Raw genomic sequence first — 16876 nt, 5'->3', positions numbered from 1 at the left:
GTGCGAGTGTTCTTCCCTTAGAGGCTTTTCATTTCTTTCTTTATTTCTACCCTATAATAAATTTATTTCTTGTGTTGATGATTTAGTTGTTGAACTTGATTATCTAGTAGACTTTCATAATTGATGTAAAATCCCGAATTTATACTCTATATTTTATACCTGATATAAAATAATATCTTACACTCCATTGTCTTATCAAAGCACTCAAAAAATTTGTTTCTTTACTCATAAATAAAAAACACAACACAACCACTAAAAAACAAATTTTGGAATGTACTTATAAAAAACCATAAGTGCAAAAATTATTTTCCTAACAACAATGTCCCATCCAGCAATTATACCAACGCAACTAGTTCAAAAAATCCTCAAATTATACACTAAATTGGATCACAAATAACCACGCAAAGAAATGCTTCAGCTAATAATATTTCAATATAGGAATATAGTCACTGTCACTCTATAAAGAAGAAAATTACAGTACTACCCATTACTGATTACACAATTGAGAAAATAAAAGAGAGAAAATAGTGGGAAGTACTACACCAAAATGGGAGGGTCCAATTTTCAAATCCCGAAAATACCCTATAGAATACACCGAATTACTAGCAATTACCCCTCCCCTGTCTCCCTCTAAACCCATTCTCTCTCATCAACTTTCCGTACACTAATCAATAAAGCGGAGACCGCTGGGGGGTACCCTTCCGCCGGCTCAGCAGACCGGCCGAAATCTCCGAAACCGGCGAACAAACCGGCGCAAACGGTGGCCGGAAACCAGAAACATTGCTGCGTTTCTTCCTCACCACTACCTCCGTCGTGGCAGTGCAACCGAGTGTCAGGCAACCGATTCCCCCAGCTCCGCTCGAACCGGACGAGGTCCGCAGCGAGCCGGCCGGTTCGAGGACTGATTCTGGCGTCATTTGACCGTCGTCTAGACCCTGTTCAGGTAACGTGAGGTGCTCGCAACTGAAGATGTAGTCCGAAATCCGGGTTGGGTCGGTTGACAGGATGTGTTGGAGCTGAAAGAGAACAAAAAAGGAGAGAGACCCAGATGAGGAAAAGTGGAAATATGAAATGGGTTAGAGAGAGAAAGTGGGATTAGAACCTTGCAGGAGAGAGAACAGTAGACGTAGGGGTCTTGTAAGCCTCTGTCGCAGGTGGTGCAAACGTTGCCGGAGCCTCTACATGGCCTGCTCTGTGGCCTTTGGTTAAGAAACACCACTTTTGCGCTGTTTGTCGTGTAAGACTAGAGAGAGAGAAGCATAAAAACCCATTTTGAGAATTATAAACAGAAGGGAATGTGAGACCCACTTACGGAATTAAAAAACTCAAAAACAGGGTTTCTGCACTTTCTGTGAATAATTAAAAACTTAGTTAAAAAGAAATCAAAAAAAGAGTTTTGTCCACTTTTTGGCGAAAGTGATTAAATTAAATTAAATTCCACTTACTTGAACAAAGGAACAGTCCATTAGTTTCTCAGCATCACCCACCCTGATAACATCGTGATACACATACCTCCTTATCTGGAACCAAAACATCACAAGGCTAATTTAGTCGCAAAGGATATGAACGTGCAGAGAGAGAAAGAAGAGAGAGAAGATGAGGGGATTTTGAGATTTTGAAATGGGAATTAGGGGGGGATTAGTTAACTAATTAACGGGTAACCCTTAATTCTTGAAATTAAGTTGAGACCTGTAAGAGCCGGTGAGAGCGGTGAGGGGACAAGCAGTGAGGGCATATACCCTCACAACAGTCCAAACAAAAGATATTCTTCTCGTTCTTCTTCGAATCTTCATGAATTATGCACGCATTGAAGAATTTCTCCCCCAGAAGGGCCCCCAGCCACCTAGGCAGATTCGATGATTCCAACTGTCCCACACCAAAAAAAAAAACACCAAAAAAGAAACACAAGAAACCAATCAATTCCAATTCTTATATTTCTCAGGCACGAGAGAGAGAGAGATAAAGACAGGCGCTTACCATCTTTTTGGGGAAGAAGAGAGGTGAGATATGGGGGTTTATTGTGAGGAGGGTGGGTGAGTGGCCATATCTGCAGAGATTTCAAAGAGGAGAGAGAAAAGGTAGAACGGCGGTGGAACAGGGAGACTAGTGTTGGGTATTACTGTTACCAATGAATGGAGAAGAGTGGAGGAGGAGAGGGGTTGGGCTTCATTTAAAGAAGGGGATTTGAAGGAAGGGGGAGGGCAGCTGGCGATTTTGTGCAGGCTTTTTTTGTGTAGGAGTGTAGTAGTAGTACTATTTTCTCGTTTCAAATTGTACTATTTCGGTGTTTTCCCATTTGCCTATCCTAAAACAAAGGCCTCGGGTCAAAACTACAAATGGGATCCGGAGACGTGGGTTTGGGTTTTGAAGAATTTTTTTTTTGAGAGTAATGAAGAAAGAGAAATAGATATTAAATACAGAAAATTTATTGAAAATTGTGCTTGAAATGCTCCATGTAGTGGGCAAATTCGAATGTTCATCTCGATAATTAATGGTTAAGATTCGTTAAAACACTCTACAATGTGCAATATAAGGAAGCGTCCTACAGTGTTCCCATTCCGTACAAATGTGACAAATGTGTATATTCTTGGATTGTTCTATTGTCTAATTTGGCCTAAGTTTTCGACAAATTTTTAGTATAGATTTTTCACTATTTTTTAACATGATTTGACGAGAGGAATAAAAAGTGTAAATATATACTCCCGAAAGTTGAAGAAATTCATGTAAGACGATCAAAAGACTTGAAAAATACTAATCTTTTGTCAAAGATAGATCAAAGTTGAACCTAATCTAAGAAGTAAAAATTAATAGAAAATAATAGTAATAAAAACACAATGTCAAAAAATAGGGGAAAAATTAGGTCAATAGGGGTGAATATTATGCATTGAAAAATACGAAAAACAGCTTAATGGAATGTCATTAAGATTCAAAAAGCATAATTAATACCGTGTATGGATGAGTTTTTGAAAAAAATTTGAAATTTTTTATAGGGTTATGAGTTGAAAGATAAATGAGAGTAATGATTGGAAGTAGAGGTAATGATTGGAAAGAGATAAAAAGAGAAATGAGAATAATGAAAAAAAAATTGGGATGAATAATGATTGAAAATAAGAGTAATGAATATTTTTTGAGTTGAGAACTTTTTTTTAAAACGCTATCCAAACAAGTATATGAAAATCAATTAGAAAATGTGAAAAAGGTGCACGAAGTCTATGTTTTTTTTTTATGTGAAAAAAGGTGCACGAAAGTCTATTAGAAAATGGGAAATTACAACTACCGTTGGCTAGGCCGTGAGAGAGGCCAAGTCCCCAAAACCCTAAAACCCTAACCACATAATTCAATTTGTGTGGTTAGCTCTCTCTCACTCTCTCTCTCTCTCTCTTGCTGGGGTCTAAGGGCTAAATGACAAGACTAGAGATGGTGACTTTTCTCACTTCTCGGTGTGAGAAACGTTAAAAGAGGCAACTAGGGTTTTGGATAGTGAACAGTCTTCAAACGGAGTACGGAGTTTAACTCTTTTTGAGAAAAAAGATAAGTAAAAATTCTTTGTGGAACACGTACGTCCAAATCTCTTTCCCAAAAAGAGAAGTAAAAATTCAGTCCCCATGGTGATGGGCTGGGTCAGATTTTAAAGTTTTGAGGTGAATGCGTGTGATTTATTTATCAAGAAAAATTAATGACTTGGCTGTTATGTATTATAGTCCGTAATGTTTATTAATAAAAGAGGGCGTCGAGTGGTCACGAATGAAATATATAATAATTGGATGTTATGTATACTATAGAGCAAACTCGTGCTATAACACACAAAATTAGAAAATATTAGTATATATTTTCAACCACAAAAGTTTTTTTTTTTTATTTATGAAAACCACATTACAGGATTTGAACTAATATATGAATATGTAGCGCTACTCTTAAAATAACAAACAAGTTAGCGAATTGCCTTAAAAAAAAGCATTTACTTCCAAAACCTGTAATACATGCTACCTATTGCACGTTTAAACTAAACCACTTTAGTTTTTTTAAGACAGAAGAAGCCCTGGTAGGGTTTTTTTTTTTTTGTTCCTTTTAGTCGAGATGGAGGAGGGTGCGGTTAACAATTTGGGAAGTGTCAAAATCACTCCCCCTTAAAATTTATACAATATCATGAGTTCACCGGTATAACATGAGTTAAACGGACAAAAAAAATAAAGGATTAATCGGAGAAATTTAGTACTCCGTAAATTTTGTTAATTATGTATAAATATGAATTGCAATAAATCTACTTAGTGCATTGATATCTATAAAAGGTGTATACATATTCAGAAAAGTGTATTGTATGTGGGTTTCCCCGTCTTAGAAGCTTGAGGTAAACAAAACGGTTTAAATTTTGGAAGCGGATCCTCTTCAATCCATGTTTTGGTCTAGAAGAGAAAGTCAAAGCCGGAACCATCTTGATGCTGTAATCAATGGTTCAGATTTGCTCAAAAACTTTTCGCTGGAAGAATTCAATTCTTCACGCGAAGAATTTTTGAACAAATCCGAACCAGCGAACCATTGATTTTCCTAATATACGAATGAGATTTGAACTGTTTTCTCCGATCCGAAACTTGAATTGGGAAGGATCCGATCCCTTAAATTTAACTAACTAGATCGATCTAGTCGGCCACTCATGAGACAGCCCTTAACAGTGGATTGATGAATTGACATTTCTAGAGCATTCGAGTAATTGTTTGAAATTCCCATTGAAATCTGTCAAAATATACCCTTGAAAATGTCATATGATTGGAGGGAGGAGCTATACATTTCATCCATTTAAAGAGGGTCAGAAGTAGCTACTGGAGAAGAAGTGTAGATTTGATCTCACACTTCCAGTAAAACAGTAAAAATGGAAGCACAGGGCGTGAAGCCAGCTCATTTTGGCACCTTTTTCTTCTTTTGTGCAAGGGGGCTCCTGCGTTTCAAAAGCAGCACAAGGGAGAAACATCTGCCACACTTAACATCACTGTTCTTGACCCTTTTTTTTTTGTGTGTGTACTTGTCATAACACATATAATTAAGTAGTGAAAGACTAGCTTTTAAGTCTCCGGTTAGTTTGGTTGGCCGGTGGGTTTTCTCCCATACAGTTGATCAGAGTTCGATTCTCCGATTAGTAGTTTCTTATGAATTCCCTAATTCCGACATAAATAGCCTACTTGCGATTGTGTCTTTCAAAACTTTCACGCAAATGAACATCTCTCATTCAATTTTCATTGCTTGAGTTCAGCTAGATTGCAGGAGTATAACTGTGTGGTAGAGAAAATCACGTTAAAGTCAAATTTGGAAATGGTACAATGCTCACAAAGTCAAAATTCTATTACTGCATTGCTAGAAATGCTAGGAATTGTCTACATGAACACATCGTTGGGTTGGACCTCATAACCACTCCCCTTCTCATCTTGCAGGTTTGAAACCGTGCGAAATTTTGGAATGGATACTCGTTTTTTTATGGTTCGTGTTGAATATGTTGAAATTGTATGATGGAAATATAAAAACTCGCAATCTCTAAAAAGGCAAATTGACACAAATTGCAATTAAAAAGTTGTATAAGGGCAATATGATGAAAATCCAATAACTGGCAAAACTTTAGGGAGACACCGTATGGATAACCAAGAGCAGGAGATGTGTCTATTTGGATGATTCTTGACTTTTTGGGGTTCAAGGCAAACTGTGATGTGGCATTTAAGGAGGATGGTAGTGATGGGCAAACCGTTGGATGGTCCTGTTAGATCTCCTCAGTGCCGCAAGGTGAGCTCCTCGCATCCAGGGAGAGGCTTGTTTGATGGTAGCGTTATCGTGGAATCATACAACAAGCTAGCAAGCAATTCTTCTGAGCGTCTCAAAACTTGTTCCCACTTGGAAGGTGGTTGTCGTGGTTCTTGATATCCCGGGAGCTTGCTCGCTTGGCAGGAATGGTGTTCAATGGTGCGTCGATTAGGAAACAAGGCGCAGCCCATTCAGTAGCTGCTTTAGCTATTTTTCTCTTTGGGTGACTGTTTCTCCTTTTAATTCTACAACAGTGAGTCCTCATTGTAGCCCTTTGGGCAGAATCGTCTCATAAAGAAAAAATAATAGTAACACAAATTTCAGTAATTCACGTAATTCTTTAGCACCGCCCTTCGTTTTTCTCATAATTTTTGCCCTATGCTCTCGTCTTTATTAGTCATTTGTTACATTTACTACCCGTCGGCGATATTTTCGAAAAAGCACTTTTTCAGTCACAGAGGTACGTAGCATTGTTTGTATTTCTAGACACGGTCTTCACTCATTATTCAAAAAAACCTCACTCAAAACTCAAACCGAACATGAAAATTTCAAGCTACGGGAAAGACAGAAAATAATGGAGGTACTCCTACTACTTTTTGCAGGTAAAGACCAGACAAAGTGGGATTGGGGGAACTGGGGGAGGGGGGGGGGCATGACCGGACGCAAAAAAGGCGAGCACTCAGATAGCAGCATATATGCATGTAGGTCAGCTCTGACCTAACCACTGTATATATCCCAGTGGGTTCAGCCACTCCACGAGCCAAAAGCCTAAAAGGTCCTCTAACCCACACCGACTTATATTAAAAGCCACAATAAGTTTTGCTATAAAGTTTTTAAACTAGACAACACTTTTAGTTGATTTTGTCTTTATACTTTCTACATTATTGTTGAACCTATTTTTCTTCTAGGTTTTCCTGTAAATGTGTTTAGGTGGGTGTCAGGTGTGATAAGCAATTAAGCCCAAGGGATTGGCCAGTGGTTAAGAATGAAATTTAAGTGGTTTGCTTACTCTTAAGAATTCAAGTTCGAGATTTTTCAGGTACTATCAGCTCCTTTAGGGTTAGTCTATATGGAGTAGTATTTGCTCCGAGTTTAAGTATGGCTTTGTTAGTGGACGGTGGTTCTCCGGGAATAGTTGAGATTTGCACGTGAACTGATTCGGACCCCTGATTACAAAACAAAAGTTTCATAAGCAATTCTTGGTCTACCTAATCTGTGGTCAAAACTAGAGTTTTTTAGAGAGAGATTTGTGGCTACTGTGCTATGCACAGTCTACTGTACTGTTATTTGTCTTTACTTGAATAAACATCCCACGAAATTCAACATATGAGAATAACAACAAAACCAGTGCAAATGAAAATTGTACGTATTAGTTTTTTGCAATTGGAAAAAAAAAAATCCAAAACCGATTATTCAGTTTTAGGATCCAGTTCCTTTTTTTTAGACTTTTCACAAGAAATTTGATAGTATAAAAGTACCTCGAAAATTAAGTAAAAGCATTAATCATAAAAGCCCTATTTTGTCGTGCCCCATTTTTTCAGGTACTTTTTGTACAACTTATCATTTTTTTTTGGCTCAACGCCATCATGAGTGCACTTAGGTGCTAGCAGAAAAAAGGACTAGAGTTCAAATCCTCGGTCAAATGACTTTCGCCGATGAAAAAAAAAAACATTTTGAACCTGACTTGTGCTCTGATTTCTCTGTTTTAAGGATTTTAATAACTGGGTCTGGCCCAACGATCTTTTAGTTGCAAAATGGGCTGAGATTGAAAGAGAGGATCAGAATACTGGGGAGACTGCAGCCACACTGCGAACCTTGGGCTTTATTGCAGATTTGCTTGCATCTGGCTACCTACTAGTACTAAGGCTGCGTTCTCTTAAACTTAATTTAAATTTGCGAGTTTAGTCCTTATTTGAATATTTTTTTGCATTTGTTAATTTTGCGCCAAATTTTTGTGGGTTACATTTTTTTGCTAAAAAGTGGTTATTTTTCAAAATACTTGGGTAAAAAGTAAAAAAAAAAATTTACTTTTCTGATTCTTCTCATTGAGACGAATCAATAACCCAAAAAAGTTTAGCTCAAAACTAACAAATGCGAAAAAAATTCAAATAAAAATAATTTCTAAATTTAAGTTAAGTTCAAGAGAACGCATCCTAAAAATGAAGTGAGCTTGGCCCAACCATTGAAGGTGAAGCCAGAAATGCCTATTTACTGAAAATGCCTCAGTAATGAGGATTCAATTCCTCCTTTTGCTTTTGTGTTTTCATTAACAATTAGTACAAAAGGAAAAAATGAAATAACAGCCACAGTCACAAAATATGTGCTCCATATATACACATGTGTTCCTACTACTTACAAGGTAGTTAGACGGTTAGGCACTATGTATTTTTTCAAGAAAAAAAAAGAATGATACAATCGTGAAGTTACACACACCGTATTAAACTCGGTTCACGTTTCATATTGAACGGATTTACACAAATTATACTCTTGTATGAATGATTCGCGCACCGCGACTTACCATACGTACGGTTCTTTTGGATGATTAAAACGAGACTGGAATGGACTCAATGGGCCCTGGCCCGATCAGTCTATCCTTGACTCCCAAAACATGTTTGTTATCATCTCCAGATTCTCCAACTCTCTCTCATACGCGGAGCATGTAGTACTTTTTGAGTCTCCACCTTAACTTCATGATATACAAAACTTTGGTTATTGTAAAGGAGTAAATGTTTGCATAAAAGGCCGCAAGTTTTCAAAATTTCACTTAAAACCGCACAAAAATAAGGGTCGATTGGTGGTTTGAATAACATACTCATTCTTTTATCATATACTTATTGGTTGTTCGAATCAACTTACGTACAACTCGACTAATTTCACAAGTTTGAAGCCAACATGAACTAAATTTTGAGCGATCCAACCATTACATGCTGGTACTAATGTTTACTCGTATGAAATAAGAAAACAAGGAGCAAAACGCGGAGACATCCAAACATAAGAGCATGTACTAAACAAAAACTAAGCAAAAGTGAGAGGAAGAACACAGGCGAGGTGAGACATCTAAACATAAGTGAAGCAACGAAATTAACAAGAGATTAGTTGCCTACTAATCAAAATGAATGATAAACTCGAGTTCATGAGATAAAGAAATAAAGTCTGAATATTATTGATCAAAAGCTGCATAAACATTAGATTACAAACCCTATTATAAGCCTGAAGCCCTAAAAACAATAGAAAAATTAAAAAGTCCCGAAATTGAGGAAAAATAATAAAATTAAAAATTAGACAGAAAAATAAGACTTTCTCATAAAGAACCAACTGAAAAGGAATTACGAACTAAGTATTAACATTTCAAAACTTTTCTAAAATAGCAAAAAACGTAAATTGAAGGCTTAAAAGAAGGAATTATGCCGAAAAATACCATCTCTCACGACTTAGGGTGGCGAGTCTTGACCGCAACGCGAAAATAAGTTAGCCCACTAAGTTTGGGCTCAATCCGAGCTCGTCCGAAATTTGTCAAATCGAATAATTTGTAATTAAACAACGTTTGGGCTTTCGAGACTTCAAATGATCTAATTAATCATAAAATTGGTTCTCCACGTCTTCCACGTCAGTGATCGAAAGAAGAAACGAGTTGAAAATTTGGGACAAAAAAGATCTTTAAAAAGTAAGCATGGATCCGCAAAATGGAGTACCTTTAACAGGTAGACATATCATGTGAAATGAGACACGGCCCACTGGTTCTTGACCGCGTGCAAACAAGAACTAAGTAACAATGATTGCTGTGACAAAGATAACGAATCTCCGTAGTAGGGTTGGCAATGGGGACGCGTTGGGGACCGAGGATACTACTATCCCGGCCCCAATTCCTGAATCCGTTTTCCGTCCCAATCCCCGATCTGATCCCCGAACTCATTCTTTGAGCTGATAATTTTTATTTAAGTTTGACGGTTAGGGATCTTCGGGCAATTTACGCACACTCCAATTAATCCGGTCCGATTAACGGCAAATTATCTATGGCGAGACTAGGTAATTCACAAGAAATTACATTCTTTCTGCTCGACCTTAGAATCGAATCGTGATTAATTATTGGGGGAAGCTAACTGACCAACTAACTGGATTAACACTTGGCCTCAATATATTTAGGTGGCGTTTCAGTTTTACTCTTTAAAAAATAAGTACTTATTTGCGATTTTCAAGTTTAAAAATAATAGATTTATTAAAATAAAAAAATATGAAATATAGATCTTGATTGATAGATCTCATCGAAATTTATCAAATTCTGCAAAAAAAAATTTAAAAAATTATTTTTTTAAATCCATTAATTTTAAGTATTTATTTGAGAAAGTGGAACGGAATCTCTATGCATTAAAGGTATGAAGAAAGATTCACAATGCAATTGTCAACCATAAAAATCTTAGTAGTCTCGTTCAACCCATCATTTTCCCACTTGGCAAACAAGTAGGAGTAGAAAGAAAGAGAAACTGATGAAAACCCTTTTCCGAGGAAAAATGATTGATTAAAGAAAAAAAGTGGAAGGAAGTTTTTTTTTTTTTTATAATAAAAAAGGGTGGGAGGGCGCAATCAACGTAACAACTCCCTTTGGGTGTGACCATAGGCGCTCTCTATCAGCCAATGAAATGTCCGGTTCGAGCTATAACTACAGTTTGGGAGAACGGGTCGTCACTACGGCACCACTTTAGTATATGGTTGGTGAAAAGTCTCTCCTCTTGATCCGCATACTGGTTTCGAGCAACTGCCGGGACTCAAATCTCCGTCTGCGTTAAGAGGAGTAGTGACCCTCACCAACTGGGCTACCACCTCGGTGGTGAAGGAAGTTGATTGCACAAATTTTGTCATATTTTAGTTAAGAGATGGTGGTAGCTAGCTTCTTCTCAATACTACCATAAGCTTATTTGGTCTCATTTTTTTGACTTCAGGGAACTGCCCTGACCTACTCTCCATAGAGTGCCAATTTTTGCCATGCAATTCCACCAGACGAATCTCTCTCTCTCTCTCTCTCTCTCTCTCTCTCTCTCTCTCTCTCTCTCTCTCTCTCTCACAAATGAGCCCATTCTGACCTACCACCAGACCAGGTCATTGTGACAGGACAATTATTCTAATGACATGGACATAAGCTAAAATACCAAGTTGATAAGTAATTTCATAAATTCTTAGCAGTGAGTCGTTCCCATTGAGAATATCAGAGATTATCTCTTGATATTCCTAAATATATTAAAATTACGTGGTACTGTGATTGAAAAATAGAGAGTCTTTAGAGAGGGGTATAATTGGCTACCCAATAATAATTATAATTAACCAAAATAACCTTACTACTTAATCTTAGACAGCTAAGTAAGCGTGAAGTCATGCTAAAAGTCATTCCCAATTAATACCCGTTTCACGTAGTAATATTGCTAATCGTTAACTCAACCTCATAATAAGAAACACAATGTGGATGCATTTTCCATTGACACCTCGCTTCTCCATCATTTGGGATAGAACTGTCCTAAAAAGTCCACGCGTAATAAGAACCCTAATTTTAATTGCTCCCATTTGATGATCGGATTCGTTACATTCTTGGAATTGTTTGTATAGGTCATCGCTGCAACAAATCAGTTCAACATGATCTCATGCAATTTCTTGATCTAAAACATAGTTTAGTATTTTGGTCTAAACTTTTGAACCAAGACAATTGTTATGAATTAATCAAGAACTTATAACCATCATATTGAATACTTGATGCTTATCAGGAATAGTCTACAGACTCTACACATAAAATCCTACGAGATGAACGACCCCGATTAAAGCAAAAATAATAATGAAATGGATTCAGACCCGTGGCCCTTTCTGTTCAATCCGTCTCTCAAACAGGAGAAAAACCAAGTCCAATATCAAAACTTCCTCAGAACCAGCTTGCTTTAATGCTTCATACCAAGTTGGTACTATACCCTACTCCCTTTTGTTGAATTAAAATAAACTTCGGAATCTTTGGGTTTTACATAAATATGATAATCCATTCGTAAAATGTGACCTGATCAGCATCACAATAAAGAACACGAAGATAATGAGTATGTAAGTTTTCCAACAACATATAGGACTAAGCTTCTCCACCATTTGGGACAGAATGGCACCCAAAAAAAGTCCACACAGGTGGACACCCACCCTGTATCTCTATAATGATCGGAGCCGTTCAGCTTTGAACACTTTTTGTATAAAATCATCCTTACGAAAAATCAGCTCAACATGATATTAGCAACTTCTCGATCAAAACACCCGACTGTTTGTTTAGGATTTTGGTCTAAACTTTTGAATCAACACAAGCGTTTTGAAAAGAACTTAGAAATATCATATTGAACCGACTCTCGTGAGTAATTTACACATAAAATCTCATATATACTTTTTATTCCAATCGGAAAAGAAGAAGAAGAAGAAGAACGTGATGGGTTCAAGCGCGTTGAGTTTTTGGTACAGTTCTATCGCAAAGTCGCAGAAAATCCGAGTCTTATATCAAAACTTCCTTAGGCTCTTGGGCGTGCGTCAATTGGGCTAGCTCCCACATCGGGAGTTTGGATTTATGTGTGTGTTTAAAGGATTCACTCTACTTCTCCCTAGTCAGCAATTACCTAGATGAGTTTGGTAGGTAAAATTACTCTCTTGCCCTTCCTCCAAAATATCAAAACTTCCTTCAACTAGCTTTATGCCAAGTTGGTAATATATATTAGTACTAAAATTTACTATACCTAATCCCCTTTGTATAATTACTCCGTAGAAAATAAAATTTGGAATCTTTGGGGTCTTGCATAAATAAGTGTCCATTGGTCGGTCACTCCGAAAGCGACAGTCCCATCTCATCTTTAACCTTCTCCCCTGTTTACCGTTAGACGTTAGTCCACCCCATCATTTTCACAAGTCCAACAGGTTGAAAATGGAATTGAAAACAAGAGATTCATCATATATATACGTCCAAACAGAATTTCTCTTTTTGATCAAATGTTATGAAAAGGTTAAATATCGCATCCTTGACATGACGATTTACGGTTTTATTGGGTAATTTTCCAGAAATTAATCAACAAATAAAAAGGAAAAAGGTAAGGAAAAGTCTTGCAAGCAAGACCAAACATGCACACAATACCTTCCTTCTAAGTCATCCAAAGCACATCCCCACCTCTCACTCCACCACAACCAAAGACGTTGCGGACACGTACAACGTGCACAGATCGTGACAGAGATGTATTCTAAATTATTGGTTTGGATGAATTCCATTGCAAGAGCCATTTTCGCCATAAAATCCCCAGACGCCTCCATGTGCAAATTTGAAGGAGCGAAGAGGGTAATTCTACATACCAACTCATCTAGGTAATTGCTGACTAGAAAAAGGCATTATGAACCCTTTAAATACACACACAATACCCAAACTCTCGATGTGAGAGCCAGCCCCAGCTTCATGTGCAAATATGTATTAGCGATAGGAACATCTGTGTCCGTGACATTTACTCCTCCAAAACCCCTCCCCTTGTTCTCTCTTTAAACCAGAAGCACAGTTGCTGAAAATACTCCCAAAAACAACCCCTCTACCCGAGAAATTCTCTCTCCCTAACACAAGCAGCACACTTCTGGAGACTTCACACACACTCTCTCTCTCTCTCTCTCTCTCTCTCTCCATACATCTATACAGATTCTACGGAACGACTAAAGAATCTTCCCAAGGTGGAGGAAAAACAGAGAGATGCCAGAAATCGATGGGTCCTCCCAGCCCCAAATCACAGAAATGTTCAGCAAATTCGCCCTCGCATTCAAGACCAAAACCTTCGAATTCTTCGCCGAAGACGACGACGCTCCCACCACCACCCCCGCCACCCCCTTACACCCCTCCGCCGCCGACATGGACCCCGAAAACTACACACTCCTCCTCCTAGACGACTCCGCCGAAGAATTCATCACCGACCAGAAAGTCGTCGTCATCAAACCGGACGCGCAACGCCAAACCCACATCGACCCGACCCGACCCGCCATAACCCATGTCCCGGATTCCCTCATCCCCTCCCTCTTCGCCACCGTTTCGTCCTTCGAAGCCTCCTACCTCCACTTACAGACCGCCCACGTGCCCTATCACGAGGACACCATCAGAACCACCGATAAAACCCTAGTCTCCCACCTCCAAAAACTCTCCGAAATCAAACGGTGGTACACGAATTACCTATCTACCCCCAATCCCAATCCAGATTTCCCGATCGGGTCCTGCTCCGAAGCACAAGTACAAGAGAATCAGAGCAAGCTCCGATGCTTAGAAACCGTGTTCAATCGGTTACAGACCGAAATCGACGAGAAGGGCGACAGAGTGTTTTCTCTAAGGCAAGAGTTGGATAAAATTCGTAAGGGTAATGGTAAGTTGTCAAAGAAATTATCCAGCTATTCGGGTCCGAGCTCGATAGAGGTCGCGCTGACCGTTAGGGTTTTCGACTCGATGCTGCGCGAGGCGTCCAGATCGATGCATGGATTCTCGAAGTTGTTGATCGGTTTGATGAAGGAAGCGAAGTGGGATTTGGATCTGGCGGCGAGTTCAGTTCACTCGGGTGTCGATTATGCGAAGAGAGGGCACAACCGGTACGCGTTTCTTTCGTATGTTAGTTTGTGTATGTTTCGAGGTTTTGATTCGGAAGGGTTTGGGTTGTTGGATGTTAATGGAATTGTGTGCAATGGTATGGGCTCAAATCCAGGGGAAAGGACTCCATTGGGGAAATTAAAAGAACATGTATCGTGTAATCCTATGGAGGTTCTAAGTAAGAATCCAAACTGTGGGTTCTCGAGATTTTGCGAGCTGAAGTATCAAGAACTAATACACCCAACGATGGAATCATCGATTTTCGTGAATTCGGATCGAAATGAAGCGGTTTTGAATTCGTGGAAGTCGTTGAGTGTATTTTACGAGTCATTCATTAAGATGGCTAGTTCGATTTGGTTGCTTCATAAGTTGGCCTATTCGTTCGATCCTGTTGTTGAGATTTTTCAGGTGGAGAGAGGGGTTGATTTTTCGATGGTGTACATGGAAGATGTGACCAGGAAAGGTTCTTTTTCAGGCAAGAGTAGACCAAAGGTGGGATTCACGGTTATACCGGGTTTTAAGGTTGGGAGAACAGTACTCCAGTCTCAGGTTTATCTGATAGGTTTGAATGTGCATAGTATAAATGGAAGGCTAGATTGAGGCTGGTCATGTTGAGGTTTCAGAAACGGTCCCTGTTTCTTTGTTTTGTACATGACTAGGATTTCCGTGGAGCTCGGTTTTCGCCATTACGATCTTGACAAAAGAATACAAGAAATTGAAAATTACAGTTAAGTGTCACAATTGAAAGATGCTAGAGTTCGTATGGTAAGGATGAATTTGGGAAGTACACAAGCTAAAGTGCTAGCTCATTGCACTGTGGGAAGGAAGTCCGCTGCTAATGGTGAAGTTTGCTTCTGATCCTGATGGTTTTGGAATATTCTTGCATGTTTTCCCATCTGTAGGTTGTGTGCTTGTGGAGATTGACTGTAAAGGTTTTGATTTCTGTAGTGAGTTGAGGGGTGGGGTTGGTTTGACACAAATACGTTAGCAAATTGTATGTAGTCTAGGCTCATGAAAAGTTGTAATTGTTTTCAAATGCCTAATTAAATTATTTGGTCCTCTTTGTAATTTCTAACCTACCGAATATCATGAAACACGATGCCTTGGACAAAGCTCAATAAAAAATGGATTCATGTAGCTGACACCGATTAATTGGGACTTAAGGCTCTGTTTGGTTTGGTTTGTCAATCTTAAAGATGTTTCGTGAGTTACTTTGCGTGGAGAATTTTTTGCGTGGATCAAAACTTCGCTCAGAAATGCCTTCTTATGCAGTTCCTTAGTGCTTTTGTTGTAGTACCCCTTGTGTTTTTTTTTTTTTGTGTGTAATACTTTGGATCGTTTGACCACCTACGTTATTCCCTCTTTAAGTAGGTTATGACTGACAAGTTGCGCAAGATCTGCTGCTTTGCATTCAGTAAAAGAATTTAGTTGGAGTGTCCTGCAATCCACAGCACCAGTTTGTGCATTTAGCTAATTCCTATTGCTTTTCTGGGTATGTCTTCCTATCTTGCATTCGATCTTGTTCCTATCCTTTGTTGCCAAAATCTTTTCCAAACCTCAATCAACTCTGTCAACTGTTCTATTTACTGTTGAATTTTATCTCCTTCATACGCTAATACTGGCGGGTATAAGCAGCATTTAGTCTCCGCATTTTTTAGGCACAGCCCCACATGGTACATAAATGCAGTTGTGATTTTGGAAGTACCTCTGTTACTCTTTAAAGCAGTCGGGAAAATCTCAGAAAAAATTCACTGTAGAGGACTTAAAAACAGTTGTGAAGCCAAGCTACCTTCTCTGCTGCTACTTCGTGTTCACTGAAAATTATAGTGTAGCCTTAATGACATTAGAGTTATCGATGTTGTTGAGTCAGAACTGTACTGATTCTGTTTGATGAAATGCATGGGCATTGATGCTCCTAACTAGTTTCCGTAGCATGGTTGAGGTCATTTAGGAAAATGAGAAAGGAAAAAATAGATTTTTGTTTCAACGCTCCATCTTTTTTGTTACAAGAGTATGGGAAAATTCTTGTATCCAAATATTTTTGCATGAGGAAGTGGCTTCCATTATTGAGCAGAATGACAGGGCAAGTCCGCGATCCAGGTATGGAACTATACTGGAAATTACTGTATGCCCAGTTCCCCAAACTTCTTTATAGCCTATGATTGACATTATGCCAGATAAGGTGGTACAGGTTCCCCCTCCATATGGGATATACTCTGCTATAAATCTGTCTGGTATGTGATTGGATGCATGCTCTCTTTAGTCTCCTGGTAAAAGGTGTTTGGTTTGACAACCGCACTAGCAAATGCTCCTCCCTTCGTTCCTATGAATAGAAATGTTCTCCTTGAGCTTTTTTGAACGGAGTTTGGTTCTACCATAGCTGGCAAAATTTGTCAGTCCTGGAACATATCCATGAAGGAGAAAGGAAAATGACGCATATTCAGACACAAATGTCGCACATGCATCGGATGGCTCCGGATACAGATGTTT

At 38.7% G+C, this 16876-nt stretch overlaps 2 protein-coding genes across 2 annotated transcripts; one reads left to right on the top strand and one right to left on the bottom strand.

The window, feature by feature from the left end:
- Positions 1–394: 394 nt before the first annotated feature.
- On the bottom strand, positions 395–2192 carry LOC131334388 (protein RGF1 INDUCIBLE TRANSCRIPTION FACTOR 1). Its single transcript, XM_058369370.1, has 5 exons — positions 1978–2192; positions 1690–1866; positions 1446–1520; positions 1103–1243; positions 395–1016 (listed from the first exon to the last, which is right to left on the bottom strand). The coding sequence occupies exons 1-5, from the start codon at positions 1978–1980 to the stop codon at positions 669–671; spliced, it is 744 nt and encodes a 247-aa protein (XP_058225353.1). The 5' UTR covers positions 1981–2192; the 3' UTR covers positions 395–668.
- An 11086-nt stretch (positions 2193–13278) lies between these two features.
- On the top strand, positions 13279–15458 carry LOC131334387 (protein GRAVITROPIC IN THE LIGHT 1). The gene has a single exon (XM_058369369.1). It carries the CDS (start codon positions 13511–13513, stop codon positions 14984–14986), a length of 1476 nt encoding a protein of 491 aa, XP_058225352.1. The 5' UTR covers positions 13279–13510; the 3' UTR covers positions 14987–15458.
- Positions 15459–16876: the final 1418 nt, after the last annotated feature.

Source organism: Rhododendron vialii, chromosome 7a (assembly GCF_030253575.1).
Source record: "Rhododendron vialii isolate Sample 1 chromosome 7a, ASM3025357v1".
Taxonomy (NCBI): domain Eukaryota; kingdom Viridiplantae; phylum Streptophyta; class Magnoliopsida; order Ericales; family Ericaceae; genus Rhododendron; species Rhododendron vialii.
This window is presented reverse-complemented; position numbering and strand designations above follow the sequence as displayed.

What these genes read in the sequence shown, in the direction of transcription:
- LOC131334388 (XM_058369370.1), bottom strand. An exon ending in GCTCTCACCGGCTCTTACAG is followed by an intron (nt 1,521 to 1,689) that starts GTCTCAACTTAA and finishes TTTTGGTTCCAG; the next exon opens with ATAAGGAGGTATGTGTATCA. An exon ending in TGGACTGTTCCTTTGTTCAA is followed by an intron (nt 1,244 to 1,445) that starts GTAAGTGGAATT and finishes CTCTCTCTCTAG; the next exon opens with TCTTACACGACAAACAGCGC.
- LOC131334387 (XM_058369369.1), top strand. Translation starts at nt 13,511, where the DNA reads ATGCCAGAAATCGATGGGTCCTCCCAGCCCCAAATCACAGAAATGTTC.